This window comes from Chrysochloris asiatica, unplaced genomic scaffold (genome assembly GCF_000296735.1).
Source record: "Chrysochloris asiatica unplaced genomic scaffold, ChrAsi1.0 scaffold00001, whole genome shotgun sequence".
Taxonomy (NCBI): Eukaryota; Metazoa; Chordata; class Mammalia; order Afrosoricida; family Chrysochloridae; genus Chrysochloris; species Chrysochloris asiatica.
In genome coordinates, this window is record NW_006408519.1 from 41,494,834 (window position 1) to 41,522,664 (window position 27,831).

The following is a 27,831-nucleotide window of genomic DNA, read 5'->3' on the forward strand; positions in this document are numbered from 1 at the left end:
AGGCTTGATTATTTTTTTCTACCAACTCAAGGGACCTGGAAGTTTCCAGACCCCAGCGGCTGAGTCACAATATTCAACTCACTCTGATCAAACGTAAGAAAATCTAAAGTTAGCCAGAATGAAAATCAAAAGGCGGTAAAGGGACTTGACCGCTACACCCAGGATTCCTAGCTTAGTCATCGGGGCCGCCCCATTCAGCGAAGGGAGATTAGCAGGACAGGGAAGACGGGAAGGCAGAGCAAGGGAGGAAAACATATATTCCAACATCCTTACATCTTCATGGCCACCACTCCCCCCCCCAGACTCCCAGTCCTTTCAAAAAACAGCCAGGCAGCCCAGAAATTCGGTTGTCAGAGACTGGAGGCTGGACTGGACTCAACCACACATGAATCCTGGTCATTAGGGTTGGAGCCACTGGAAACCACAATTTCACCGATTCCATCACAACCCAAAGGAAACTGCACATGTAGTAACCCCCAAATACCACCCGCCCCCGTCCCCCCCGACTGCACATGTAGTAACCCCCAAATACCACCTGCCCCCCACCCCCCTTCCCTACCTGTAGAAACAACACAACCTGTACATGTGATTGGCAGGCTATTTCTCCACTTCTGGGAGAGCATCTACAAATCCACATGATCTTCCCCACACACGAACATCATCACGCACACATGCCTTTGGGGTGGGAGGAAGGGGGCTAGGGAGGAGGGAGCAGAGAGCAGTCTTCAAATCATGACACCAACTGTTTGCTGAGACCTTCTCTTTTGTTAAGCCAGGTGATCTGATGTTGTTCACTTTAGTTGTACATTCAGCGTGAGGGCAGAGAGACAGGCCCAGATGCTTGGGCATTAAGAAGTGTCCGTGTGCACAACTTGAAAAAACCGATTGCCTGATGTTCACAGCACAGGTCTGTGTTTCGGCCTTCACATAAATCCCATCTTTTTTCCCTCCCTTCTTGTTTTGCCCAGTTAAAAGCACAACTTACTGCTCTCCCCCTTCCCAAATCCCACAGGGGTTTTGTTTCTAGAAACAGGGTCAGTTGTTTTGTTTTTTCAGTTGGGACGAGGAAGCAGGAAGTGGGTGGCCTGTCCGCCTGACAAAAGTGCCTGTTTGCAGCAGGATACCTAGGTCAGTCTGTGCTTGGGTTTGGCAATTGTTGAATGCTATGCTTCTTGTTTTTGGCAGTTTGGTGTCTCTGGGGGAGGGTAAGAGAGTGGTCATCAGGCCACTGGGACTACCCGTTAATAAAAATAGAGCCACTGAGATGTCTCCAGTCTCTTCTTCTTTGGTCCACCCCTGCCCCTGGCCTGCATCAACACGGCTCACCCCAAATCCACCTAACTTTGTTATCACCAGAGCTCATACTTGGAAAATAAGCTTTGGATTAATGCCAAGTTATGTGCCGCGTGGCAGGCCTGGGCAGGAAGGGGCTGGAAGGGAGGGGCCACTACAGATATGAGTCCAGGGATGGAAGCCTTGGGGCCTCCTAGCAGGACACCTCCATGGACTTGGGGCCGGCACTGTTCCCAGTGGTGCCAGAGCTGGGAGTGATGTCGAGGCGGGCACCCTCGCTGGTGTGGGAGCGGCTGCGGGTGCCCTCACTGGTGTGGGAGCGGCTGCGGGCACCCTCCAAGGAGGCAACGCTGGACCCAGAGGCGGTGCGGGATCGCATCAGGCGGGTCATGCTGGCGGAGGGCACTGCAGAAAGAGACACCTGGTTAGGGGATGGGAGACAATGACCTAGTCACCTATACTAGGTGACCCATGATGGCCACTTGGTGTCAGACCCATAGTCATGAGCCGCTGGACTCCCTGTCATCCCTGAGTCTATCTAGAGAGATGGAAAGTGAGCCCCAAATCTGAGTGTGACACCAATTCCATCACTTGCTTAACACAAGTGATATTCACGTTACTCCTGATACTTGGCCAATGTGCTTCCGAAAAGTCCCAGCTTAAAAACCTTATGGAGCACTTCTGCTATGCACACCTGGAGTCACATTGAGTCAGAATCAACTTGATGGCACCCCCATGTCCTATAAAGTCACTGCAAACGCTAAGCCAGAAAATATTGAACCACTGTTCCCAGGGGACATACAGGATTAGGGCTTTGCAAGTCATAACATTTTCACGAACCGATCAACATAAGCTTGTTCTAGATGTTTCTGTTTAAAGACACCTCACTTACTATATACGGCTGATTCACGAACATGGACTCATGACCACAGTACTATCCCTTATGCTTGAACGAAGCTCATCCACCACATGTATTTTCTAGGTAAAGCCTGCAGGTCTCCTTCGGGAGACCACAACCTTGAGAGCGGTGTGGAGCAGTTCTACTATGCACACCTGGGGTCACATTGAGTCAGAATCAACTTGCTGGCAATTAGCACCTGCGTGTTCTATAAAGTCACTGCAAACACTGAATGGCCAGGGAACCACTGCTCCAGGGAAATACAGGGTTCGGTTCCTGTGAGTTTTGGGCCGTGACATTTCCATCAGCCCATCGGTACAGAACCTTGCATGTGTTTCTGTTGAGAGATGCCTTATTAACCTACATTGTTGATTTGTTAACAGAGTTTACAACCAACAGCAAATTCATGCCTGAACATAGCTTGTTTAACCTCCGATTGTAAATTCCAATCCAGACCACAGCAATCAGGTGACTCTTTTTGGTGTCCTCGTACATAGAAAAGTTATTTTCCACTCTTGGCTAAAAGTTTGAGATCTTGTGCAAATGACCAGCGTGTGATACAGAGGCACACACCGAGCACATGGTTGGGAATACGGCAGCCACAGACTTGCTCGACGAAGGTTTGCCACCAGCCTTCCTTTGTAACATACTCAGTGTCTGCGCAACACAACAAAATGATGCATAATGAAACGAGGTCTGCCTGTGTTTTCTGTGAAGCACATCGCAGTCTTGTTGCGTCTGGGGTCACTCCGTGGCAACTGAGTTCTCACAATGCCGGGGGATCATTTTCAACTGTGAAATTGCCAGCCAAAATGCCATCCATGTGGCGGACCAGGTAGAACGAGGAAAGAACATGAGTTTACAAGGCAGGAACTGAAACAGAACAGCACATTGTCTGGGCACGTGTGTGTTGGGCAGTTTCATACATGTTCCCGAGGAACGATGGAAGAGCCTCCGGTATTGATTTTGCTGTTATATATCAATTCCTCCAAGTCGGTGAATTCACAAAGATGGAGCCCACAAAGGCTGAAGATCAGCTAGGGCTGGGCGACTTCGGAAGTGTGTCTTTCAGAACCGCACTTCCCCCATCTATACAAGGCGACAGCCATACTGAGCCCTCTATTACCAGAACTTCTTTCTGTCAGTGACCATTGGAGTGGGAAGGATATTTGAGGTCAGCTGAGCAAGCTTGGCACATGACAGCTGAGAAAACTCAGGGAACAGAGCAGACTATGGCAGAGCTGTGAATGTCTGTCTGTCTCTAGAGAAGTTCTTAAGACATTGTTCATTCTTTAGGGTCTTCCCCAAGACTTAAAATGCTCTTGCCCGTAACAGGTGGGATGGAGATGGAAAAGATGCCCTCACCTGGACTGGGTTGAACTGTGTAGACCCACTTGGAACCTCAGAATGTGAAATTATTTGGAAATAGGGTCTTTGCAGATACAACTTAAATGAATGTGAGGTCATACTGCAGTTGAAAAAAAGTCCCAATCCAATGACTTTCATCCTTATGTTGTTACATGCTGTCAAGTCGGTTCCAACTCACAGCGACCCCGTAGAGGGTTTTTGAGGCTATAAATCTCGATGGGAGCAGAAAACCTCATCCTTTTCCCACAGAGTGACTGGTGGATTTGAACCACCAACCCTGCAATGTTGGTTCTGGAACCTTTGATATCTTCCCAGTATGCTCTGGAATTCTGGAATGAGAAGCTGATTTGCAGGGGGGAAAACAACAAAGCCTGGCATTCACTTCCTTTTTCCCCACAAGACATTTCAAAGCAGAAATGCAAAAGCTAGCAAGTCCAAGAGAAATATGCCCTGCAATGAGGCTGGCCACTGGCTTTCTCAGGTTACTGCCTTGGCCTGCACACTCGCCCCAAAGGGAAAGCAGTAAAGACACAGGAGGCCCAGACTGGGACGGACTCTGCTGGGAGAGGGAACGTAGGGTCAAATCGCTCACTCAAGGTAAGGAAAGCAGCCTCTTCCCCGGTCCCAGCCAATCTGAAGACTATGGTCAATTTAGCAAGTATGCCCGTTACTATTTTAAACACACAAAAACAAGACAAAACATAAAAGGACATTAGAAGTTCAAAGGATCTCTAGTTTAGATGGATGCATGGATTATAATTCCAAGAAGGAGGCAGGAAGAACCCAAACAGAGATGTCTGTCCTGGAGCCATTTTTGACTGGTTGCTACTCAGTACTGAGTTTGAAACTGGATGTGGTCTGACCTAGGCATGGGGCAGCATTTGAGAAAACCCAGTATGTGTGTCTAACTAAATAATAAACTAAGCTTAAAGCAAGCAGCAGCAAGTTCACACATACTCCTTACCCTTCTCTTCCCAAATCTCACAACTTCACCACATCTAGGCTTGTGATCACGAGGACACTTGGGGCTCACAATGACCTTCTCCAGATTCCCCCATAAACCCAAGGCAAACCCGTTGTTGCCAAGTTGCTCCTGACTCACAGAGACTGTACAGGCAGGGGAGACCTGATCCACAGGATTTTCACGGCTGTACATTTTGATGGAAAGAGACTGACACACTTTATTCCTGCAGAGAGACTGACGGGCTGGAATTACTGACTTCTTTGACTCTTATTGAAGCTAGGTGCTGTTGAGTCATTTCTAACCCACAGTGACCGAAACACTGCCCAGTCCTGTGCCATCCTCAATTACTGCTATGCTTAAGTCCATTGTTGCTGCCACTGTGACAATCTATCTTGTTGGGGGGTCTCCTTCTTTTTCGCTGACCCTCTACTTTACCAAGCATGATGTCCTTCTTCAGGAACCGATCCCTCCTGATAGTATGTCTGAAGTATGAAAGACGAAGTCTGACCATCCTGGCTTCTAAGGAGCATTCTGATTGTAGTTCTTCCAACACTAGCTCTGCTATGTTGTTAAATGCCTTTGAGTCAGTTCTAACTCATAATGACCCTGTCTGTATAGCATTTCCAAGGCGAGGCTGGTGAGTTTGAACCAATTAACTGTGGTTCAAACCAAACTTGGGGTCCAGTGTTTTATCCCACATCAGGACTCCTCTTGTTACCGTTATTTGGTTTTGACGTCGAGTTGGTTCCTGTTTAATCTCTGACTCACTCTTCTCGTTGTTAACACCATCAAGTTGGTTCTGACTCACAGCTACACTGTATAGAGTTTCCAAGGAGCAACTGGTGAGTTTGAACTGCCGACCTTGCAGCTCAAACAGATCTTGCGGTCCAGTGCTTTAACCCACAACACAATACCCCACTTACTCTAGTCCCCGTTTAATCTCTGACACTTTAGTTTCTTCATTTTTAAAATGAAGAGAACACAATCTCACCAAATTATCACGAGGGTTAAATGAGTTGATTAACAACTTTTCATCATCACCATTACTATGACCCCTACCATTACCATCATCAACATCAACATCATCATCACCACCATCATCATCATCACCATCATTAACACTGTCATCATCACCATCATCATCACCACCTTCCCCATAATCACCACCATCACCATCATCATCACCACCATCATCTTCATCACCATCATCATCACCACCATCATCATCATCACCATCATCTTCATCACCATCATCTTCATCACCATCATCATCACCACCTTCCCCATAATCACCACCATCACCATCATCATCACCATCATCATCACCACCATCATCTTCATCACCATCATCATCACCACCTTCCCCATAATCACCACCGTCACCATCTTCATCACCATCATCATCATCACCATCATCATCACAACTGTTAGTCTCTAAAGATAGCATGCCATCAAACTTAAAAACCTTTGCACCATTTTATTGCCTATCTGTGCACTTCCTGGTGCCTGGAGGGATAGCCCTCATCCGAACTTAAAGCTATCCCTGGTATGAAACACAACTTCTATTCAACAATGAAGAATATAGGGGTCATGATGGTACAAAAGAGTATCGAACCTCTAGGCCACACATCCCACTCCCAACACTCCTAAATGGTTCTTCCCCTGCCCTGTCCAGTTTGCAAACAGCTGGAACTGGCCAAGGAGCTAAATCGGGCTCACCCCAATCTGACTCACACTATCATCACATTTTCAACTTCTGCGCCTGCCTGTCCACCCAGTACGTGCTGGTCAACCCCATACTTACTATAGCCCATGCCCTGCACAAAGTACTTGAAGGCCTCAGCAAGCTTGGCCGGCTGCAAGAAAAGAAGGAAAGTTCCATTAGTCCTGGAGGCCCAGGTGACTAATGACCACATGGTCACCTTCAGTAATGAGTCTGGGCCACGGCATCCCACAAATGACTCTAATTGTGAGCTGAGTTCTAGAATAAAGCTCTGCAGTGGTTAAGGGACCCTGCATGGAGATCTGGGACCAGCATCCACTGATGCAGATGACTGCCCTCTCTGGCTGCCCCAGGGATATTCAGCCTCATCTTCAGACCCAAGCTCCCCGCCCCCCCCCAGGGGACTTCAGTAATAAGCAGGTTTCTGCTGGGGCCACTCCAACAGCTAAGACTGTACTGAGCCCAGCTCTACCTCTGAGCCATCATCCCCTCTCAGGAGTTCTTCGAGCTAAGACCCTCCGAACCCCATGGAGGGTCAGAGTCCACAGGGAGACTGACCATACCTCTTTTGTTGGTAAGTGCTGTTGAGCTGGTCCTGACTCATAGTGACCCTGTATAAGATTTCCAAGGAGGGGCTGGTGGGTTTGAACCGCTAACCTTGAGGTTCAAGCCGACTTTGCAGTCCAACACATTAACCCATAGTGCCACACCAGGACTGTAGTAGAGGCAAAGTTAGTAAAGACCCTCTCCTACACCGCCTGAATTCTACTCTGTTGAGAAATCATGGGATTAGAAGACTCCTAAAACCCCTTTCAGGGTTGGAAGAAGAAAAAAAAGGTAGGTTAGGGTTTGGTGAAAAAGACAACAAGTATTCACAAGAGAATGGATAGCTATAATGATGTAAAATTATAGGAGTAGAGTCCACACGTGAATGTATTTTTTGGTTGGTGGGGGGTGGGGGCAGTCTGTTATTTGTCGGTATGTTTACATGAACACATACATGCCCTTTACAATTACCCCCTCCAACTCCCCCTCTGCTTTGGTCTTAGCTCTGCGGTTGGACTGCGTGGGCCAAAAGAGTGAACATGGTCTTTGGGGTTGGCTATGGAGTCCTTGTGTGGCATTGTAGAATAAACAAGCACTGGGCTACCAACCACAGCGTCGGAGGTTCAAACCCACCAGCCATTTCATACAGGGTCGATATGAGTCAGAACCAACTCAAAGTCACTTAACAACAATGACCAGCCTGTGTCCATTCAGACGTGTCCACAGACGTGTGACATCTACTCCACAGGGATTTCTGGGAAGTCAGGTGAGTGCTCCTAGCTGAAGAACTTCTACAAACAGTCACCTGCCCATGCCTGTCAACAGACGCCAGTGTGCGCTGGGCCTGCACAAGCACTGGACCAAGAGCGGAAGTGTTGGAGGATGAAGATAAAAGATGAGACTCACCTGGGAGATCTGCGGGAGACCACCACAGTCTGCCATCTAGAAGAGAAAGAGCTGGTTAGTGGTGAAGAGACCAGTTCCAAACGGCCTAGCTCACCCCTGCTCTGCCCTCTGAGGTGCCCTGTTAAGGCAGTGAGGGGCTGCTGGGTATATTACAGGGGAGGGAACTCGCACTCCTTCCTCGAAAGGCTGGTGCTACTGTGATTCTCATCAATCATGGCGTCTCACTGTGCAATCATCTTGCAATCATTATGGCTAGCTTAGATGTCCCGCCCTGCAGCTACAATTCATCCATCCACAACAGTATATGGATGGACAGCCCAGGACAGAGGCAAAACCTGGACTGGAGACAGGTGAGGAACGTGCTTGCTTCTGACCAGGGTCTGCCTAGTCCGAACAGATGCACTGTATGCAGAGCCCTTTGCACACACTTTTGCTAAAGATTCTCTCACAAGGAAACCGCTAGACTGGGAAGACTGGGCATACTTGACCTCTGACCAGCTTTGTAAACAGTCTAACTTTCAAAATGACTATTAAACCATCAACCCACATGAATTAAAGATATTTCAAACACATGTGAGACTCTTTATTCAGGAATAGAAAATAAGGTTCAAGCTCCCAGGTGGCCAAGGTGAAGATGGGACTGAGGATGATGCGAAGGCAGAAGGCTGGGGCTGGATTCTGAGGTTGAGCCCTCAGCCCAGCAGGAATATAAATGACTGACCCTGGAACTTAAACAGCAGGTTGAGTGGAGGTCTGAAATTAGGCTGACGTGGCTGGTCATGCTGGTTTTAACGTTACATTGGCAATCTGACCTTGGACAGGTCACTTGCCCTTCATGGGAGTTGAATTCTGTCCCCTAAAAAGATATGTTGACTTGCTGCTCCCAGTCCCTGTGAATGTGACCTATAGACCAAAACTCAAACCAAACCTCAAACCAATCTCTGTTGAGTCAATGTGGACTCAGAGCAACCCTGTAAGACGGAGTAGGACTGCCCCCAAAGAGTTTCTGAGGCTGGCATCTTTATGGGAACAGACTGACTCGTCTTTCTCCCATGGAGCAGCTGGTGGGTTTGAACTGCTGACCTTGCAATGAGCAGCTGAGTCTGCAGTACTGTCTCACCAAGGCCCTGTGACCTGCATCATCACGTTAAAATGCAGTCAGACTGGATTTTGATAGACCCTAATCCAGCGACCAGCAACCTGAAAAGGGAGAAATCTGGACAAGGAGGCACTGAGGCAGAGCAACAGTGACAACGGAACTCTCATTGTGTTTTTGATAAAAACATCATGATTAGATTAAGACCAACCCTTTCCCCTGTGGTCTGAAGATCGTTGGGGTCCCCGAGAAGGCCCCTCTCATCTCGGCAGCCTCAGATCGCCAGCCAGCGCCCACCTTATATTTGTGAGTAAATAACTATGTCTGTGGTTTGTGAACACTGGCTTTGTCTCAACCAGACACTCAATTCTGCAGGACACATGGGGTTCATAAGACAGAACACATACAGAGTACCCCGTGTGTGCCTTACCTTGAGGAGCGTGGTCTTCGTGGGGTCCAGTTTGGAGTTGCATTCCACCTGTTCAAGGGAAGGGAAAGAAATTTTCTACATGGAACCAAAGCCACGAGTTTCCCCCTCCCCTGGCCTTCTGTTGCCACTTTCGGAAACCCCAGAGGTTTGGTAGACAAGAAAGAGTGTGGGCTCTGGGATCTAACATATGACTTTACATCCCAGCCCTCCTATCAGCAACTCTGTGATCTCAGACCAGAAACCATCTGCCAAGACAACCACATTCCCAGCTATCACATTAGGGGTGAGGAACAGGCACCCCCACCGGCTGTATAAGGCCCGTGAAATCATTTGGTCTGATCCTGTCAAGGTAACTGCATTTCCAGCCATTACTTAAAAGTTTTACCAAATATAACAGGCTAATTTTTAAGTTGATAATTTTGTATGGCCCGTGAATGATGTTATATACATTTTGGCAGAAAACTGCTTCCCCATCCCTGCCTTAGACAAATCACCTTATTAGAGTCTCAGTTCCTTTGTCAGTAAAATGGAAATACTGTCTGTTTTAGAGAGTTTAACTGACAACTAGAAGGCACTCCAAATTGTCCGCTACATGAGTGGCCTTGTTCAATCATCTGCTAAGGATTCTCCAGACTCGACAGCCCTGATTCCAGAAACTTCCTCCTTATCAAATCTCACTCACTAAGTCGGCTTCTCTTGGCAATGGTTCTCTTAAACACAGCCTCCAGAACTGGACAGAACACTCATACATAACTTGTCAGGTTCCAAGTGCCTACAGTAGAATCCTCACCTCCCTTGATGTGGGCAGTGTATCTCTCTGAATACATCCCACGATTATGTCCACAGGGTTAGCCCACTAATAACTCATGGCTCATTAAGACGGCCCATGCCTTTCCCTCATGAATATCTGAAAAGCCCACTCTGCAGCCCACTGCATGTGGCATCCTAGACTTTGATCCACAGTCCCACGTGGGAATACAGGAAGCATGATATCACTGCCATGATATTACAGGTGGGAATAAAGGGATGAAATGAGCCAGGAAGCCCTGCTAAACCCCACTTCCAGGTGCTAGACGACCTGGCACCAACTGGGTTTGAAAGTCCTGTCTAATCCCACTGCCCTGAAGTCAGTGGCAAACACAGCTGTATAAACAAGCCAGCAGATTGGCATGAAGGGCCTGGCGAAGAGACAGAGGGGCTGTTGCCAAGCAATCGAGCTAACAGTCACCAGAGGAAGAAGCGAGGGCCTAGGCCCTCTGTCCCAAAGCCAATATGGCATTTTACAGACATCACCTGCCTTGGTGGGGGCAGAGAAGGGGAAGGAGGTGGGCAGGTGGGTAAGGGGATGGAACGCCACACTTGGTCATCAGCACGATTTGGGCTATTAACTAAGCAAACACCAGATTCTTGATCTCAGGTCTCAGTTACAAGCCCCTCAAGGAGACACAGTTCTTAAAGGCCCCAAAGGGCCCACTTCTTGCCCCGTACCCACTCTACCTCCTTGGAGTCCAGGTTTCCTGCCCTAGCAGGAATGGGTGGGGAGGGCTGGGCTGTAGGCAGAGGGATCTTCCTTGAGGCTTTGAATTCCTTCAGACCGTACTCCTCGGAGGAGCCCTGCTGGCTCTGTATGTTACTGCTGGGGGGCTAACCACAAGACAGCAGTTCAAATCCACCAGCAGTCAACACCCCGAAAGTTTTACAGTGTCAGAAACCCTAAAGAGCAGTTGTACTCTGCCCTAATGGGGTCACTATGAGTCCAAATGGCTGTAGTGGGTACCCCTCAGATTAGTCAAAGAGACCAAAAGGGCAGCATTTACCCCAAAACAAAACTCAGAAGCAGGAAGGGCCAAGAAAGAAGGATGAACAGGAAAGAGGATCCGGGGAGGAGGTGGGAAGAGCACTGTAACATCGAGGGGATGCCAACTGGTGTCAGGAAACAAAATGTGTCTAAATTGCCGGGTGGCAAACGTGGGCTTTTTAAACGTTCATGGAAGCCACAGTAAACTATTCAAGAAAAAGAGCAGCTGTCTTTAGTAGCCTCTGAAAAATGACTTCCCCCAACCACGAGCCCCTCAGGCAGCTGTTGACCTGGATGCTGAGTTTCCCGCCCACATAACCTGACCTTGCACCCACCACTCATACCCCATCTGGTACCAGGCACAGGGAGGCAGATCTGAGGCAGGTGACTGGCCGCAATGGAGGCAGGCCATGGGGAACAGAACCTGCAACACCACCTCAGCTCTGGGGCTGGTCAAGGACCTCCCTGACCTGTTTCCATAGCATCTGTCAGATGCTACCACAGCACTAATCTCATGGGGGTCTACCAAACATCTGCAGCCACATCGAGACAACAAACGAAGGTCCCTTTAGCTTTCTTTCCAGCAGAAGGCATTTTGAATTTCACTCAGAACTAATCGTTAACCTAAACAGACAAGAGAGCACCTTACTGGTTTCTGTTGTTCAATCCCCCCAGAGCACTCTGAGTCAAGTGGGAAGTTCATTATTAGAACAAAAATCTGAGGATCAGAGAGGCTGAGGGATTTGGCCACAGTGATCCAGCTGCCTGCCAAGGTCTAAAAAACCCCAAACAGCAATAAAATCCACCGCCATTGATTTTACTCATAGTGATCCTACAGAAGAGAGCAGACAGTGCTCCTTACGGGGTTCCGAGGCTACAAATCTTCACAGAGACAGACAGTTTCATCTCTTTCCCACAGAGCCTCTGGTGGGCTTGAATTGCTGACCTTGGGGTTAGCAGCCCAACCCATAATCCATTGCAACACCAGGAAACATGCAACAAAGGATGCTGTTGGTGTTTCGCGTGGTCGAGTCAGTTCTGACTCATGGAGACCCTGTATAGGCTCTCTGAGGCTTTAGATTGTTACAGGAGCAGAAAGCCTCCACTTTCTTCTACAGAGCTGCTGGTGCACTCGAATCGCTGACCTTGTGGGTCACAGTCCAGTTTTTCTCATACAGAATCACCTTACTCCCTAGACACAGGATACACTGTAAAGAGACTTAAAGACTCTAAAACCCACAGGCCACCCTGCTTGAAAAACTGGCCCCCAAAAGTCCCGCTGTATTCTGGTATCATCTTTTCCCAATCCTTTGTGGAGAGTCCAACCTCTGACTCTCTGGTCTCTTTTCAAGAGCTAAGTGTTTGCCACGCATGGGCCACATAAATGTTCTATGCCCAAAAAAAGAAAGCGGAGAGAATGGGAGGACCCCACCAGGGACAGTGGAACCCTTCTCTGATTCTCTGATTTCTACCTACCACAGCATCCACGGCGGGAGAGTCATCTCCTACCACCAACAAAGCAGGGCACCTGGGGGCAGGGAGAGAAGAACAAAGGATTAGTTTAATACTTCTCCCAAGATGCTTATATTCTCAGACCTAAAACCATTTGATTTGATTTCTGGTTTCTTCAGGATCCTTTGCTCTTTTTAGGGAATCCTGCCCCCATCCTCTGCTTTACTCTTGGGATAAGATGATCAATAGTCATTTACACTTTATTATGAATTAAGCATCTCTTTACCGTAACACATTTTTATTTTAAAGCCACATTCTCTTCCAAGAAGGGTGAGCAGGGCTTTGCTGGTAATCGAGAATGGCACAAGTGCCAATAGAAACAGCATGGGCACCCTGTCTTCACTTGATGGAGCACTTTGCCATCAAGGGTGGGTGGGTCCTGTAGCCTATGCCTCTGTAGGCACGTGACATAGGTGGCTGAGTCCCAGGCTCCACCCTAGGAAATGGGGACACCTGGGAGGAAAAGTCTCCAGCACAGAGAGGAGACCGAGCAGACAGGGATGCTCAGCCCTGGGTGGGACACACGCCGTGCCCCACCACAAACACGAAGGAGGCCCTATAAGCCCCAGTAACAGAGGCCAACAAACAGACTCACTGCAGAGTGACGGTGTGAGTCCCCGGCATGGGCCGCTCGATCTCCAGGTCCCGACGGCTGCAGCAACAAGACACATCGTTAGCATCTGCAGCCCTCCCCCAGGGGGAAGACTCCGATCCACCGCCCCACCTTCAAAGCCTAAGGGATCTGCCATTGGCCATTCTGGCCAACTGCCTCCATCCCAAAACTATTTGAGCTCATGTGACATTTTTCCCCCTGGTGCCCCAACCTCTTGTCCATTGTCCCCTAAATGGACCAGCCTCCTAAAAGGCCTCCTGACTTCCACTCTGATCCACTCCCTACCCTTCTCCAACCCCAAATCCTCTATATGACCTCTTTACAGCTCTCAACTGGTCCCTTTACTGCCCTGTTTCAAACCCTCTAATGGTGTGCATTGTACAAGTCCAGAGTAAGCAGGCCCAGGCCAGGGTAGCACCCCTTGCCCCCTCTTTTCCTGCAGGCAGGCTCCCAGCATGGGAAGCTCGTGGTGCTCTACACTACATACTAGCTGTGTGACCTTGGACAGAACACTGAAGCTCTCTGTGCATAGTAGATGCTGGTCTCCTCCGTGTCCCAACCTACTTGCTAACAGTCAGCTTTACCACAGTTCTCAGTGTCTGAGCCTGAGTCTCAGTTCCCCTAGCTACGTGTGAACTACGAGTTTCTCCCACATCTAGGTGTCGTGAGAACTGTAGAAAACAGACACTGCATTTCCTTCTCAACTGGGCTGTATGAAGTGAAAACCTGCTGTCCTCTAGTTAACTCTGATGCATTGTGGCAGAAGAGTAGAACCACCCCATGGAGTTTCCAAGACCGGAGTCTTTATGGAGGAGTTCTGGTATGGTGCTGCTGGTTAATGCACTGGACCACAAGGTCAGTTTGAACACAAAGTGGCAGGTCCTCAGAAACCCAATGCAGGGTTTCTATGAGTCAGAACCGACTTGACTGCACCTAGCAACAGTAACAATCTTTAGGGAAACAGACTGCCATATCTCTCTCCCATGGGATGGGGGGTGGGTTCAAACCACCAGCCTTTTGGTTAACATCCACGGCGCCACCAGGGCTCCTCTTCATGAAGTGAAGGTGGTAACATTGGAGGGGAGACAAACTCATCAGAGTGTCGATCTGTGTCCTCCTGGGGGTGTGGCCAAGCTGGCTTAGCAGGCTGAGTGAACGCATGGAAGATTCTGGAGCCCTAGGCTGATACCAGTGGATGTGACTGCCCCTTCCATAGCTGAGCTCCACATACTTAATGGCATCAAGTCAACTCTGATTCACAGCGACCCGACCAGTCAGAGTAGAACCGCTCCACACGGTTTCCAAGGCTGTTAGTCTTTACAGGAGCAAACAGCCTCATCTTTCTCCCCTGGAGCAGCTGGTGGTTTTGAACCACCCATCTTGCAGCTAGCAGCTAGCAGCTCAACTCTTAACTCACTGAGCCACCAGGGCCCTTTGAACTCCACACAAGGACTAGTAATTGTTGAGAGAACGCCTCCTGGCAGCTTTCCTGGGCTCCTCCCAGCCTCCCAGCATGCTTTGTGCTTTCTCGGCACTGCTAACACCTGGCTCTGCACTGTGGTCAGCTATGTGGAAGCACACCTATCCATGGACACTCTGACTGCGTCATTACATCCCCAGGGAGCTGGGAGAGGAGCTTGGCTCCTTGTCACACACTCAAGACCCTAGGAGACGCTGAATGAGATACCTATTCATTGATTTGCTCAAATTCAGAGGCTGCATCTTTGGCTGACTTAAAACTTTTTCCTCCTTTGTCCCAGGTGTCACACATCCCAAAGGAGCCCGAGAGGTGAAAGTCATGTAGGTAAGCAATGCAGGTACCTGTTGTAGGTGTTGATGAACATGTGCAAGTTGGTGGGGTTCATGTCGTTCACCACATGATGGCGGTAAGTGTGGACCACCTCCACGTTATTTTGCATTTCTTCCTGCAGGTAAAGAGAGAAATATCTTCACTGGAGCGCTCACCTGGGCCGGTCAGTCTCTCCCTTCTTTAGGTGCAAAGGGAAAACCAGCATGTCTAGCCTACAGCCAGAAATCACCAGGAAGACCATGCAGGACTGCAGACAGCTGAGCACACACTCAGAAGGGCTCACTTAGTGAATTTGGGTTTCAAGTCAACCCATGTGAAGTGGAAGGTTGGGTCTGTCATTAATTCTTCCTTGGGTAAGTCTCTTAACCACTGTGAACCCTGTTTTTGTTAAATGCCATCAAGTTGGTCCCTACTCACAGCGACCATGTATAAGATTTCCAAGGAACAGCTGGTAGGTTTGAACTGCTGACCTTGGGGTTCACAGTTCAGTGCTTAGATACCTTAGAAAAGGGTGGTGGTGGTTACAATTCTGGGAAACAACAGAATTGTTCAGATTGTGGAGAAACTGGAAGCCTTGTTCATGCCTGTTGGGACTGTGCACTGACACAGCTTCTGGGGGAAAGTTTGGAGGTTCCACAAACAGTTAAACACGGAACTAGCAGAAGAGCCAACAATTCTTCTCCAGGTGTCATGAAAGATCATTAGTGATTCCCAGGGGACAAAGGGACAGCAGGGGGTGGAGAGGGAGTCATTGTTTGGGGGCACTGAGACTCTATTAAGGGTGATAGAAAAATCTAGAAACAGGTCACGGTGATGTAGAATATGATGAGCTTAGTCAATGTCCCTGAACTGCACATGTGAAAACCTGTGGAAATAGCAATGTTTTATCTAAATATTTACCGCAATCAATCAAACAAAAAAAAAATGGGATGGCAGTGCCTCCTTCACCAGGTTGGGGAACTACAGAGGTTTTACACACACAAGTCTTCTGTAAACAGTTAACTTGATTTTTTAGTGGACAGAGTTGAGAAGAAGTTCCTCATCCTTGATAAAAGAAAACCAACCCATGCGACAAGAAGTTTCTAAACAGCAGAACAATCACCATCCTCACGGAGACACAGCAGAACCTCGAGGGTGTTGGGCACAGCCTGACCCTCTCTGCTTCCTCTTGAATGGGGTTTGGGAGCTCACAGGATGGCCTGATGTGCTTCATGGGATAAGAGCAAGAGAGAAGGGGTACACAGGAAGGCCGTGCCAAGTAGGCTGGGGTTACAACAATCTGCGGTCACTTCAGTCACAGAAGGCAACTGGCTATTAAATGAGAAATCAGGACGAAATAATCCAGGGGGTGGGGCTGGGCTTCCAGATCAAAGCATGATTGTAGCTATGTGGGGGCACCACACATTGGCAGACACTACTGTCTGACTGCCAGTCTTCAAGGATGGGGTACAATCAGGCCAAACTCTGACGCTACTCTAGACATCCCTGCTGTTGTTGTTAGGTGTCGTTGAGTCGGTTGTGACTCACAGAGACCCTGCACACAACAGAAGGAACCACAGCCTGGTCCTGTACCACACTCACAATTGTTGTTACACTTGAGCCCAATGCTGCTGCCACTGTGCCAAGCCATCTCATTGGAGGTCTTCCTCTTACTGGCTGAGCCTCCACTTGACCAAGCCTGAGGTTTCCCTCTAACATAATGACACCTCTCCTCTAAGGAGCTGGCTTTTACAAATTCCTATTGGTTTCAGGGGACACACTGAAGCTGAAGTAAATGCAGCACAAACAGGACAGAGGACCAAATCCAGAGGACACACCCTGCCATGCCTGAAGGGGGACATCAGCTTCCCTGGACATCAGATTGCCATGTTCTGCCACGCAGGTGCAGACGGTGGTATAGGATCTCCTGAGAGTTTGTCCAGACACTGGTCTGGGGTCAGAGCCTGCCCACTGGGCTTCCCTCCCAGGACTTTGGGCCCCAGGTTGGAATTTCAAAGGTGAAAGGTGAAGTCAGGGGACAGGCTGACCAGAGCTCATGAGGACTGGACTACACCCAGCTAACAGGCTGCAAGGGGCTTGATTCTGCCTGCAGAACAGCAGCCCCTATAGCCAGCGAGCTCTGGGGGGGCACAGAGGGACAGTGTTTGCTATCAGAAGAGCCTTGGGAGCCAGCCTTGCTAAAGTCAAATCCCAACCCCACCCATCCCTGGCTGGGTGACCTTACCCAAGTCAGTTAACCTCTCTGGTCTGTTTCATCATCCATAAACTGGGGGTGCAAGCAGTACTGACCACTTCCTGCTAGGGCTGCTGGATGGGCCCCATGAGGTTTTTCTCAGAGTACAGCTTTCAGAACAAAGCCTGGCACACAGTAAGCCCCCTGGGCGGGTTAGCTACAGGCTTTATTTGTAGGTTCCCAGAACCGGAAGCAACCCATTGCCCAGCAGCACAATGGAGACACAAATCAAGGTGCATCCAAGCAATGGCATACTACTCAGCTGTGAAAAAGAATGAACTTCTGATACATCAAGGACCTGGGTGAATCTCACAGAAAAGATGCCAAGGATGAGACGCTGGGAAATGGAGTAGGGGCAGACTTAGTGGATGCTGTGGCTGCAGTTCCAGACCAGCAACACAGTGAATGCCGAAAATGTTTGAATTATTGTGATTCAGACCCAAATGGGACACAAAGACATGAGACGAGCACACGCTGGTGGGGAAATGGCACCAATACACGTGCTTGTCCCTTTATCTGCAAATCTGTAAAAACGCAGCATCTGGCAAGTGTCCTAAAGTGAGGTATGCCTGCACATAGGAAACTCATGCTAATCTACGGTTATGGAAGAAAGCCCAGAGGAGACGGGGGGGAGTATGGGAGGGACTACAACAACCTGGAGACCTTTTGGGGAGATGGATTTGTTCATTATCTTGATTTAAGTGATGGTTCCAGGGGTATGCATACATGTCAGAGTGTGTCCAATTGTACGTTTTTAAATGTGTGTAGTTTAAGGGACACCTCGAGATCAAAAGCCAAACAATCCCACCACTGACTGATAAGTCCATTCCAATGCATAGTGACCACAGGATAGAGTAGAACTGCCCCATAGGGTTTCTGAGACTGTCAATCTTTATGGGTGCAGACAGCTTTATCTTTCTTCCGTGGAGTGGCTGGTGGGTTTGAACGGTCCACCTATTGTTTTGCAATCCAACACTAAACCCACAGGAGCTGAGAACTGCTAGACCTCAATGCTGTTGCTGCTGTATGCTGCTGAGTCGATTCCGACTTACAGCGACCCTGAACAGGGCTTCCAAGGCTCTATATTTTTATAAGAGCAGAAAGCCTCACTCATCTGGTGGATTCGACCTTCTGACATCGTGGTTAGCAGCCCAATGCATAATTCACTATGCTACCAGAACTTCTTACAACTGTTCAACGCTAAAGGGCTAGGCATGAGGATGGCTCACCCACTGTGTCCTCTCTGCCCCCATGCCCGGCCCTGTGCAATGGTTCACTCAGCATGGATGTCATCACACCAGCCCCGAACTCACCTTCCCAAAGAGGTGGGACAGCACCATGTCCGGCAGGGCGTGGGTCCATCCTGAGATCTAGGAGGGGAAAAACAGGTGTCTCTGCAGCTGCACACAGTCAGCAAAACCCCACTGCCCTTGGGTCAGCATGGCCTGACCTCAGCGTTCCTTCCATGGAAGCCCTGAGTGCAGGGCCCAGGTTCCCAGGCCTCTGCTAAGGGCTGTGCAGCAAACATGTGCTGAATAGAGACCCTAAGGACTCTTCATTCCCAGCATTCAGCGAGGAAAGACCCCACTTCTAAACACACAGAGCTCCCTAGTATGGACCCCAGAATCTTGTCCCCAGGAACCCCCATACCGCCCTTTGGCTGGCATCCCTGCTACCAGTTTCCTCACTCTGAGTATACTGAGCTCTCTGGAGATGTTCCCCTCTCATCTCTCCTCAACGACGGCTCCTGAGCTCCAGAAATGCCAAGGGTACAGCAGGCACTCCATAAATACTACATACCCAGGAGTAACTCCATACATACCAGGTATCCAGTGGGAGCACCAGAAATGCTGGGTATACAATAGGAGCTCCATAAATGCTGGGTATCCAGCAGGAGCTCCGTAAGTGTATGCTGACCCCTTCAGCACTGACTGGGCAGGAACTGGTAGGAGGGAGGCTCTGGGTCTGGGAGGCCCAGCTGAGAGGCACAGGGGTGGCTGTACAAGCTCTGGACCTCAGTCTCTGGTCTCTAAACGCAGATGCCGGGAAGTTCAGAGCCACAAGTCACAGTGAGGTTTACATGAGGTGATGGCACATGTCCCAGTAGCTTAGTAGGTACTTAGTAGGTTATCTTTCCCCCAAGACTGGGGTTGACCAGAGGGATCCAGTGTGAAGTCCCCCCACTAGCTGGATAGCAGAACTGTCACTGCCTTTTCTGGGAAAAGCTAACCCCAAACTCAGGGAGGGTGCTTGGCTCCTGAGGACACTTAGACAAGGAGACAGAGCTCCCATGTTCTAGAACATCCAAGAAAGAAATTCCAGATGGCAATGGCCAGGACTGGGAGCAGGGTGATATGGGGGCATGATGCCTTCAATTCCTCCTTACCCCCCACCCCTCTCCCCTAACAGCCACCCCAAACTGGGCAAAAACACACTTTCAGAATGAGAAGCCAGGACACCCCAGCTTGAAAAACTTTGTTCTGTTTCCATTGGGCTGGCCTTCCCCTTCTCCTTGGCAAATACTAGGGCCTTTATGAAAAAAACAATCAGAATTTTTAAAAAGATAAACAAGAAGCCCAGGGCACCAGCCAGGCCCAAACTTCCTGACACAGCTCCAGCGATTCTCCACCAGACCATGGTCTGTCTGTCTCCTGCCCAGAAGCCCCTCGGAGGGGGTGTCTGGTCCACCTCTGTTACCCCAGCCTCAGCAGGCATAGAGTCCAGGCAGGTGTCAGCTGCCAGCTGCATGGAAGCTTGTCTCCTGCCCAAATGGGATGCCAGTGAGCATGGCACGGAGGTGAAGTTGAAGGAGAGACGGAGTCGAGGAAACCTGCATTCAAGTTCTAGGTCTCCCAGTGCCTGACTCAGTGTCGCCAAGGAGACTTCACTCAACCACTCCAAGCCTCAGTCTCCACCTTTCTGTATCAATTCCCACCTCCTGGAGCTCTTGTGAAAATGGAGTGAGCAGTCCTGGTGTGATGCTATGGGATAAACACTGGACTGCTAACCATCAGGTAGGTTCAAACCCACCAGCCATTCCTCAGAAACACTATACAGGGTCTCAATGAGTTGGAACCGACTTGATGACACTTAACAATACCAACAATGCATATATTGTAGCAATGTAGACAAAGTATAGCATGCCAAACCAACACCGACCCTGTTACCCTCAAGTCAATTCCAATGCAGAGCGACCCTATAGGAACAGAACTATCCATTAGGATTTTTTTGGCTGTAATCTTTAACACAAGCAGATTGCCAGGTACCACGGGTGGGTTTAAACCTACAATTTTCAGGTTAGCAGTTGAGCGCAAACCATTCACACCTCCTAGGGACCTTCTCTCGACAATAAAACCCAGCCTCATTACAGTTTAGTTTATCCCGACTCATAGCAATCCTACAGGATAGTAGAAATGTCTCTGAGGGTTTCCACAGATGTCACCTTTACAGGGGACTGCCACATCTTTCTTTTATGGAGCGGCTGGTGGGTTTGAACCACTGACCTTTTGATTAGCAGCTGAGTCCTTAACCACTGTATCACCAGGGCTAACAGACAAATGGCTAAGGAGACATCTGCTCTAAGCAAAGTGGAGGGAAGCTTGCTTTCTTTGCTGAGGGCGGAGGGATACAGGAGGCTGGAGTTACAGAGGTCTCTTAGTTCCAAGGCTGCTTCAAGCAGGATGACTCCTCCTTGCCCACCTGGCCCTGGCCCCCAGTCTCACCTTGGAGGCAGCCCAATCCATCCAGCCTTCCGCACAAGGATTCACGTTGATGAGGACAAGTCCTTCCACCATTTCAGGGTTGTTCAGCTGCAATGAAGACACGAGGTGAGAGAGAGAACCCTGCAGTCTGAAATACCATGAGCTTTACAAATGAAACCAAACTCGAGAACCCAGAAAAGGTCAGTGTGGGGGAGCAAAGCTGCCTGTTGCTGTCCAGTCTCCCCTACCCCAAAGAAGATTCAATATGACCCATGAAAAACTGGGCGTCCAGTTGAGCAGATATTGGACTGGGTCCCACAAGAGGGAGAGAGTTGGCCAGGGGTAGTGTGTGCGCTTTGCACATCCCCTTGCTGCACCTCAGCATCCCCAGCTGCCAAATGGGTACAATGCATCATCTACTCCACAAATCATACAGCACACATAGTTAGCAGAAAGATACAAATAGACACATTGTTGTCTTTGTTGCTACTTACAGCAACTCCATACTGTTTTCTTGGCTCTAATGTGAATGGAAGCAGATGGCCTGCCAGGCTCTTTCTTTTGGAATACCACTGGGTGGGTTCAAACCATCAACGTTTAGGTTACTAATTTAGTGGAAACTTTGCCACTCAGGTTCCATATAAAGATTAATATAAATAACATAGACACACACACTCAGGAACCACAATATAGACATAAAGATATCAAAATAGAATACACATGACCTAGCCATGGGGGGCTAGAGCTGAAGGTGAAGTATCCAGCTATATGAAATGGGGGGAGATGCACAAGAATGCCCAAACTTGCAGATAGTACTCATTTGACCTAGCTTCGATGGCTTGATGATCAGAACTCAACTAGAGGAACATAAAGAAATTTGATAAAGGAAGGAAGTATACATTGCTACAATGATGAACTTGACCTACACTTATGGGATGTAGTAGCTCAAAATACTAACTGAGAGGGAAGGAATCGTCACATCAAGGATCAAACCTATCTCCTCTATACACAGTGTTGATAGGGGCAGGCAACTTAGACATTGGCTACCTAAAATGGGGGGCTATAAAGGCACAAAGAGTGACTGGCTTATAAGTGTTCAAGAGGGAGTTTATTTTCAGAGTGTGTCGGGGAAGGTAGAAACCCCATTGAATAGTTTTCATCTTGTCTAGACGGATCTGGTGAAAGGAGATGGGGGTAAGATTCTTATTATTCAATAGTGAGTATTTGTTATCATGACTAATTGTGATGGTCACAACTGTAAAGGTTAGAAGTTTTGTAACAAAAAGGGGGAAGCAGTTAATCTTACATTCCAGAAACAGAGGACCCTAGAACCATCAAGGAAGAAGAGCACGAGTGGAATGTAGGACCCTATCCAGAGAAGCAGCAACACCAGAGATGGAGGCAGAGATGAGGACATGGAGAGATGGAGCAGCTGAGGACTCTAGGCTGAACAAAACTGGTATCCTCCCATTGTTAAGCAATTTGCTTAGTAAGGACACAAAGAACCCGCGGCACTTGACTTGGCACCACAAGGAAATCAGTGACAATGATCCTGTTGCTACTGCATCTCTGTTTCAAGCTTAGAATCCCTTAGGGTCCCAAAGTCCCCAGACAAGCACAATCCAAGCACTGTTTCAAAGAATAGCCTGCCATAGAACATTCCAGAGCATGAGGACCATTCCACACACGTGCATGCACACACCACACAGTATACATCACGCACCACAACATTGGGCATGTCTGGGGAAAGGGAACTCTGGATAATTTCTTTTTTTTTCCCATTTGGGTTTTTGATGCATTCCCAAGTTTCTTCCATAATCCTGAATTCGTTTTGTTATTTAGTCTATAAGTTTTGTAAGACAGCCACACACTCACAGCAAATCGGGTTAGGGCGTAGGCGCCAGCACCAGTTCCCATGCCGATGACGCTCTTCAGTCTGGAGGCAGAAGGAAAGCCTGGGTAACACCAGGGAAGGAGGGTTAACCCTAACCCCTTCCCCTTCCTGTCTATGAGGAGCCTCATCTTCTCCTCTCTTCCTATGTCTGCTGAGGCCGCCCTGAAGGTGGGGGTCAGCTAGACCGAGCAGGCCCACACTGCCACACAACACCCTCCGAGGCCTCAAGCTGCATCTTGTTCTGGGACAGGCCATGACCTTGGAGAGGCGTGCCTTCTTTTCTGATTTCCCTCCCGTGCGTCCATTCAACATAGCTGGGAGGCCCTTCCCAGTGTTCTCTTGATCCATCTGAAGCTTATGTTGGATTCTAAGATGCACAGGGAACCACGAGGCATTATTACCATCCTCGGGGCTCAGCTATCAGTGGAACAAGCACTGGGGGAGTGAGGGCAAAAAGCAGAAGTCAGGTCCCCAGGAACTGGACCCGAGGGACGGAGGGGTGGATGGATTCTCTCAGGGAGAAAAGCTGAAGTCAGGTCCCCAGGAACTGGACCCGAGGGACGGAGGGGTGGATGGATTCTCTCAGGGAGAAAAGCTGAAGTCAGTGGAGGAAGATGGGAGTCAAGAGACTGTGCTCACAACAGTACCCATGTTTACTTTACCTCTCTAACCTCCCAAGTCCAATGTACACAAAGGCCACAGGACAGAGTGGAAGGAAAACCATCATTCTCAGCCAGTAGGAGCATCGATCCCTTACTCTTACCTGATAGAAGTGAACCCTCACTCACTCACCCAGGGGAAGCAGGGAAGTCCATCCCTCACTCTTACCAACAGGTGGGGCATCTACCCTCACTGGTACCCAATAGAGGAGAGCCCTCCCTCACTCTTAGTTAATGGAAGCCAGCGGGCAGAGGAGAGGAGAGCTGATTCCTGACTCTTACCAGCAAGCAGGTGGGGCATCTACCCTCACTCTTACCCAATGGCATAGAGCCCTCCCTCACTCTTAGTTAAAGGAAGCCAGGGGGCAGAGGAGAGCAGAGCTGATTCCTGACTCTTACCAATGGGTGGGGCATCTACCCTCACTCTTAGCCAACAGGTAGAAATCAATGGGGAAGAATCCACCTCTCATACTTACCCAAACTGGTGGAGAACTCCAGGCAACATTTCAGCCAGCTGATCCATGGAAGGATACACGTATCTGGGGAAGATGTGAAGATACTGTCAGCTAAAATCCAGCCATGGACTAAGCAGTCCAAACAGAAATGGATTAAAGGGGGAGAGATTGTGTAACAACCCCACATGGGCACCCACCTCCCCAGTCTAGTTTGCCTTTGGGCCCTCATTGGATCTCCCACACCTCTGGGTGAATATACTCCACCCCCTTCCCATCGCTAATTCTCCTTCTTTTATTCTTAGCAAAACCATGAACTGACTGACGTCCCTGGGTGGTGAAGTTTGTCCTCAGCAGCTAACAAAAAAGCTGGCAGTTTTAATCCACGGAAGGAAGGCCTGGCCATCCTGGCTGTCAGGTGACAGCCTAGAAAACCCCGTGGAGCTCAATTCTACCCTGCACCATGACACAGGAAGCTGACAGCCTGGCAGGTAGCTGACAGAACAGACAGTGGTGACAGGCATACAACGTAAAGAAGCTAACACCCCTGAATTGTCCGTGTGAAAAATCCCATAATGCTTTGTTGCAAATCTTTCTATCACACGTTTTAAAAAGCCAGCCTAGTGCCCCCACACTGCTGGGTTGCCCCTCTAATTCACGGGACTCAGGGTCCCCTCCTACCCCATGGGGAAGGAGGCAGCGCCGTCCTGCTGGCCGGGGGCATCCACGTGACAGACAGCAAAGTGTTGGGTGATCTCCTGCATGTCTTCAGAGTTGAAGAGGGGGTTGTAGCAGGTTTTGTCTGAATGAGGAGTCAAGAGGAGAGCACATAGTTAAAACCAGTATCACTGCCACTGAGTCCATCCCAACTTTTAGTGACCCTACACGGGGTTTCCGAGACTGTAACTCTTTAGGGGAACAGACAGATTCATCTTTCTCCCTCAGAGCAACTGGTAGACTTGAACCACCAACCATTTGGTTAGCAGTCCAACACTGAACCCACTATAACAACCTGTGATCCTTTCATCGGATACCTGGGGTTCAAAGAGTCATTTCCTTGTGTTGCTCTCATTCAATGGAGGAAAAAGAAGTTACAGGGAAAACTGTGTATTCCTCTTTTGCAGACGATGAAATAGAAGAAGGCATGGTACAGAGTGGGTGATCAGGTGGAGATGGTGCACAGAAACTCTTCACATGCAGAACAGGCCTCACACTCCCGCTAGATGCCACAAGGGGCTCACTGCTGTTCCTATCAATATGGACCCTCCTCTTTCTCTTGCAATCTGGAATCCTGGCCAGAACCCTGGTAATTTACAATCAAGGAGACACCCAGTTGATACAACCGCTTCTTAAGTGATCTTTGCTATTGTTGTTGTGAAGTGCCATCAAGTCGGTGCCGACTCATAGCAACCCTATATAGGGTTTCTGAGGAGTGACTGGTGAACTTGAACCATTGACCTTACAGTTCAAAGTGGCTTTGCAGTACACTGCATTAGTCCACAGAGCCACACAGCAGCAGGTTTCCAAGTACTCTTTAGAGTCTCTTAATTGCTAAGAGCTTGAGAGGTATTCTTAAGAGGGAGGTCATCCTAAAAGAGTCCCTGGGTGCAAACTGTTAATGTGCTTGGCTGTTAACCAGAAGGATGGTGCTTCCAGTTCACCCAGGGGTTCCTCAGATGAAGAGCCAGTGATCTATTCAGAAAGATCACCGCTGCTGGAAACCTTACAGAACATAGCTCTGTTCTGACACATGTTGGGTCAGCGTGAGTTGGAGGCAATGACAAATGGTTAATGGTTTGAGGCAAAGATGGGCTGGTCCAGAAGCCACTTCTCTTTTCCTCCTGGATGCCATTTCCCAGCAACCTCTGCAACTGGGTGCAGCTATGTGGCCAGCTGGGCCAACAGTCTTTGGTCATCCTTTCTGAGCCTGTCATCCAATCCTCCAGGTCTTCCTCTCCCTGTGGACACCAGGGGCTAATGGAGCTTCCCACTGACACATTATGTCCCTCCTGACATCCCGTTGAAGGGTTGTGTGAGAGAAAAGTGTATGTGTTAAGCCCCAGAGGTCTTGGGGACCTTTGACTATTAATCAGCCTACTACAACCAGGGATGTTCCTCTTAAAACAAGACTGTAACCTCACCACATGTAACTCTGTGGTTTCGTCAGAGCCCAAAGAAGGAAGGCGTCTATCAAAGGAACTAGCATGGGGATTGATACATTATGGATTCAAGGAAGAGAGACAGGGGAAGAAGCAAAGCGGAGAAGTGAGAACAATGGAGAGGTGGTTTTCAGTGGCTGATATTACCCTCAATCTCAAGGCTTTAATAAACGATAGGGAAAAAGTACGAATCAGTTTATTGATCCTGTTTACATTACTCAAGTTCACAGATTACTGGGGCCACAAAGAAGGGTCATATCGCACAAAAGAGCCAGTAGGTTAAGCAGGTTGTGGTCCAGTAGTTCAGCTCTTGGCTGCCACCCAAGAGGTCAGTATTGGAACCCACCAGCCACCCCGCAGGAGGAAAATGTGGTAGTCTGCTTCTGTGAAGAGTCCCAGCCTTAGAACCTCTTTGGAGCAGGTCCCTTTGTTCTACAGTCCCTGTGTGTCAGAATCAACTCAACTGTGGCACACAGATTTTTGCTTTTTATTTCATCCCCAATGTCTGAAAAATGGTAAAAGCAAAAACAAAAAACCTTCCAGGCCACCTTAAGAATTCACTGTCCAAACATTCATACCAGCCTTGTTAATAATAAATAAAAAGGAACAATCAACTGATAAAAGGATCCAGTGTGGCACGTCCCCATACTGGGATATTACTGGGCAGTAAGGAGCTCTGGTAGCGTAGTGGTTACGAATCGGGCTGCGAACCTTAAGGTCAGCGGTTCGAAACTACCAGCCGCTCCGCGGGAGAAAGATAAGGCTTTCTACTCCCGTAAAGATTTACACCCTCGGAAACCCTGTACAGGGTCGCTATGGGTCGGACCCGACTCGACGGCACTTAACAACAACAACAACAAATGAGATGAAGGACTGAAACTATGCAGGTAAATGAACCTCGAAAACAGTAAGAAAGAAGCCAGACATATGAAATGTCTAGAATAAGTGAGCCCACAGAGACACTGGACTGTGAGCCACAAGGTCGTCGGTTCAAACCCACCAGCCACTCCTCAGAAATCCTATACAGAGTTGCTGAGTCGGAACCAACTCGACAACACTTAACAACAGGAAGTTGTTGGGTTGGATTGCTACATGGGTTAGGATTTCTGTGTGAAGTGAGGACTATGTTCTAAAATTGATGGTAGTGGTTGTGCAATTGTGTGAATATCCTAAAAATCCTTACACTGTACTTTCATAGGCACCGGGTGGGCACCCAGACAGCTCCAAGCCCCGACACATTGTGTTTCAGCCTCTTTCAGTCAGTGACCAAGGTTCTTCCCGGAAAAGACAAACAGCGGGTCTCCCTGTCCCCCACCTTCCACCTCCACCCCTCAACAGAACCTGCTGACCAGGGGCATGTCTCCTCGGAACTTACGGTTCATGCCAATGTCGTGGTACGTGAGGATGACGGGCCGGTTCCCCTTGGGGGTCCCACACAGTGTGACATGAATGGTACCATGTAAAGTCTCGATGTCCTGCTCCTGAGGAAAGATGGACAGACAGGGAGCTTGTCAGGTACACTGGCAGTACTGGAAAGGCTACATGCATCTCTTGGAGACCCAGCATTCTCCAGCTGGGTCTTGAGAAGACACTGAGTACACCTCTCATTGGACCATGAGGTCTTGGGTTTAGAGTGGAGAGCTCTCTTGTAGCTAGACCACTGCCAGAATGAGGGAAGGGAGGACAGGAAACTGTACAGAACTCAGGAAAGCACCAGCCCAGGAGCCCTCTCTGCACAAGAGTCCATCTAGACAATCCAACACGATCCGGATGTAC

General features: G+C 48.9%; 1 protein-coding gene across 1 annotated transcript; it reads right to left on the reverse strand.

Annotated features, from left to right (window-relative positions):
• Positions 1-1,486: 1,486 nt before the first annotated feature.
• Positions 1,487-27,533, reverse strand: NDRG1 (N-myc downstream regulated 1). Its single transcript, XM_006830718.1, has 13 exons — positions 27,431-27,533; positions 24,578-24,698; positions 23,921-23,983; positions 22,767-22,827; positions 20,913-20,999; positions 18,504-18,560; positions 14,969-15,072; positions 13,130-13,186; positions 12,499-12,550; positions 9,225-9,272; positions 7,699-7,734; positions 6,328-6,379; positions 1,487-1,698 (listed from the first exon to the last, which is right to left on the reverse strand). Exons 1-13 carry the CDS (start codon positions 27,435-27,437, stop codon positions 1,487-1,489), a joined length of 957 nt encoding a protein of 318 aa, XP_006830781.1. The 5' UTR covers positions 27,438-27,533.
• Between the last annotated feature and the right edge of the window lie 298 nt (positions 27,534-27,831).

Bases quoted from the DNA above. Each gene is read 5' to 3' on its own strand.
- NDRG1 (XM_006830718.1), bottom strand. The intron at 21,000-22,766 runs GTGAGTGTGTGG...TCTTCATTGCAG, and splicing joins ACGCCCTAACCCGATTTGCT to CTGAACAACCCTGAAATGGT. The intron at 12,551-13,129 runs GTGAGTCTGTTT...CCCTGCCCCCAG, and splicing joins ACTCACACCGTCACTCTGCA to GTGCCCTGCTTTGTTGGTGG.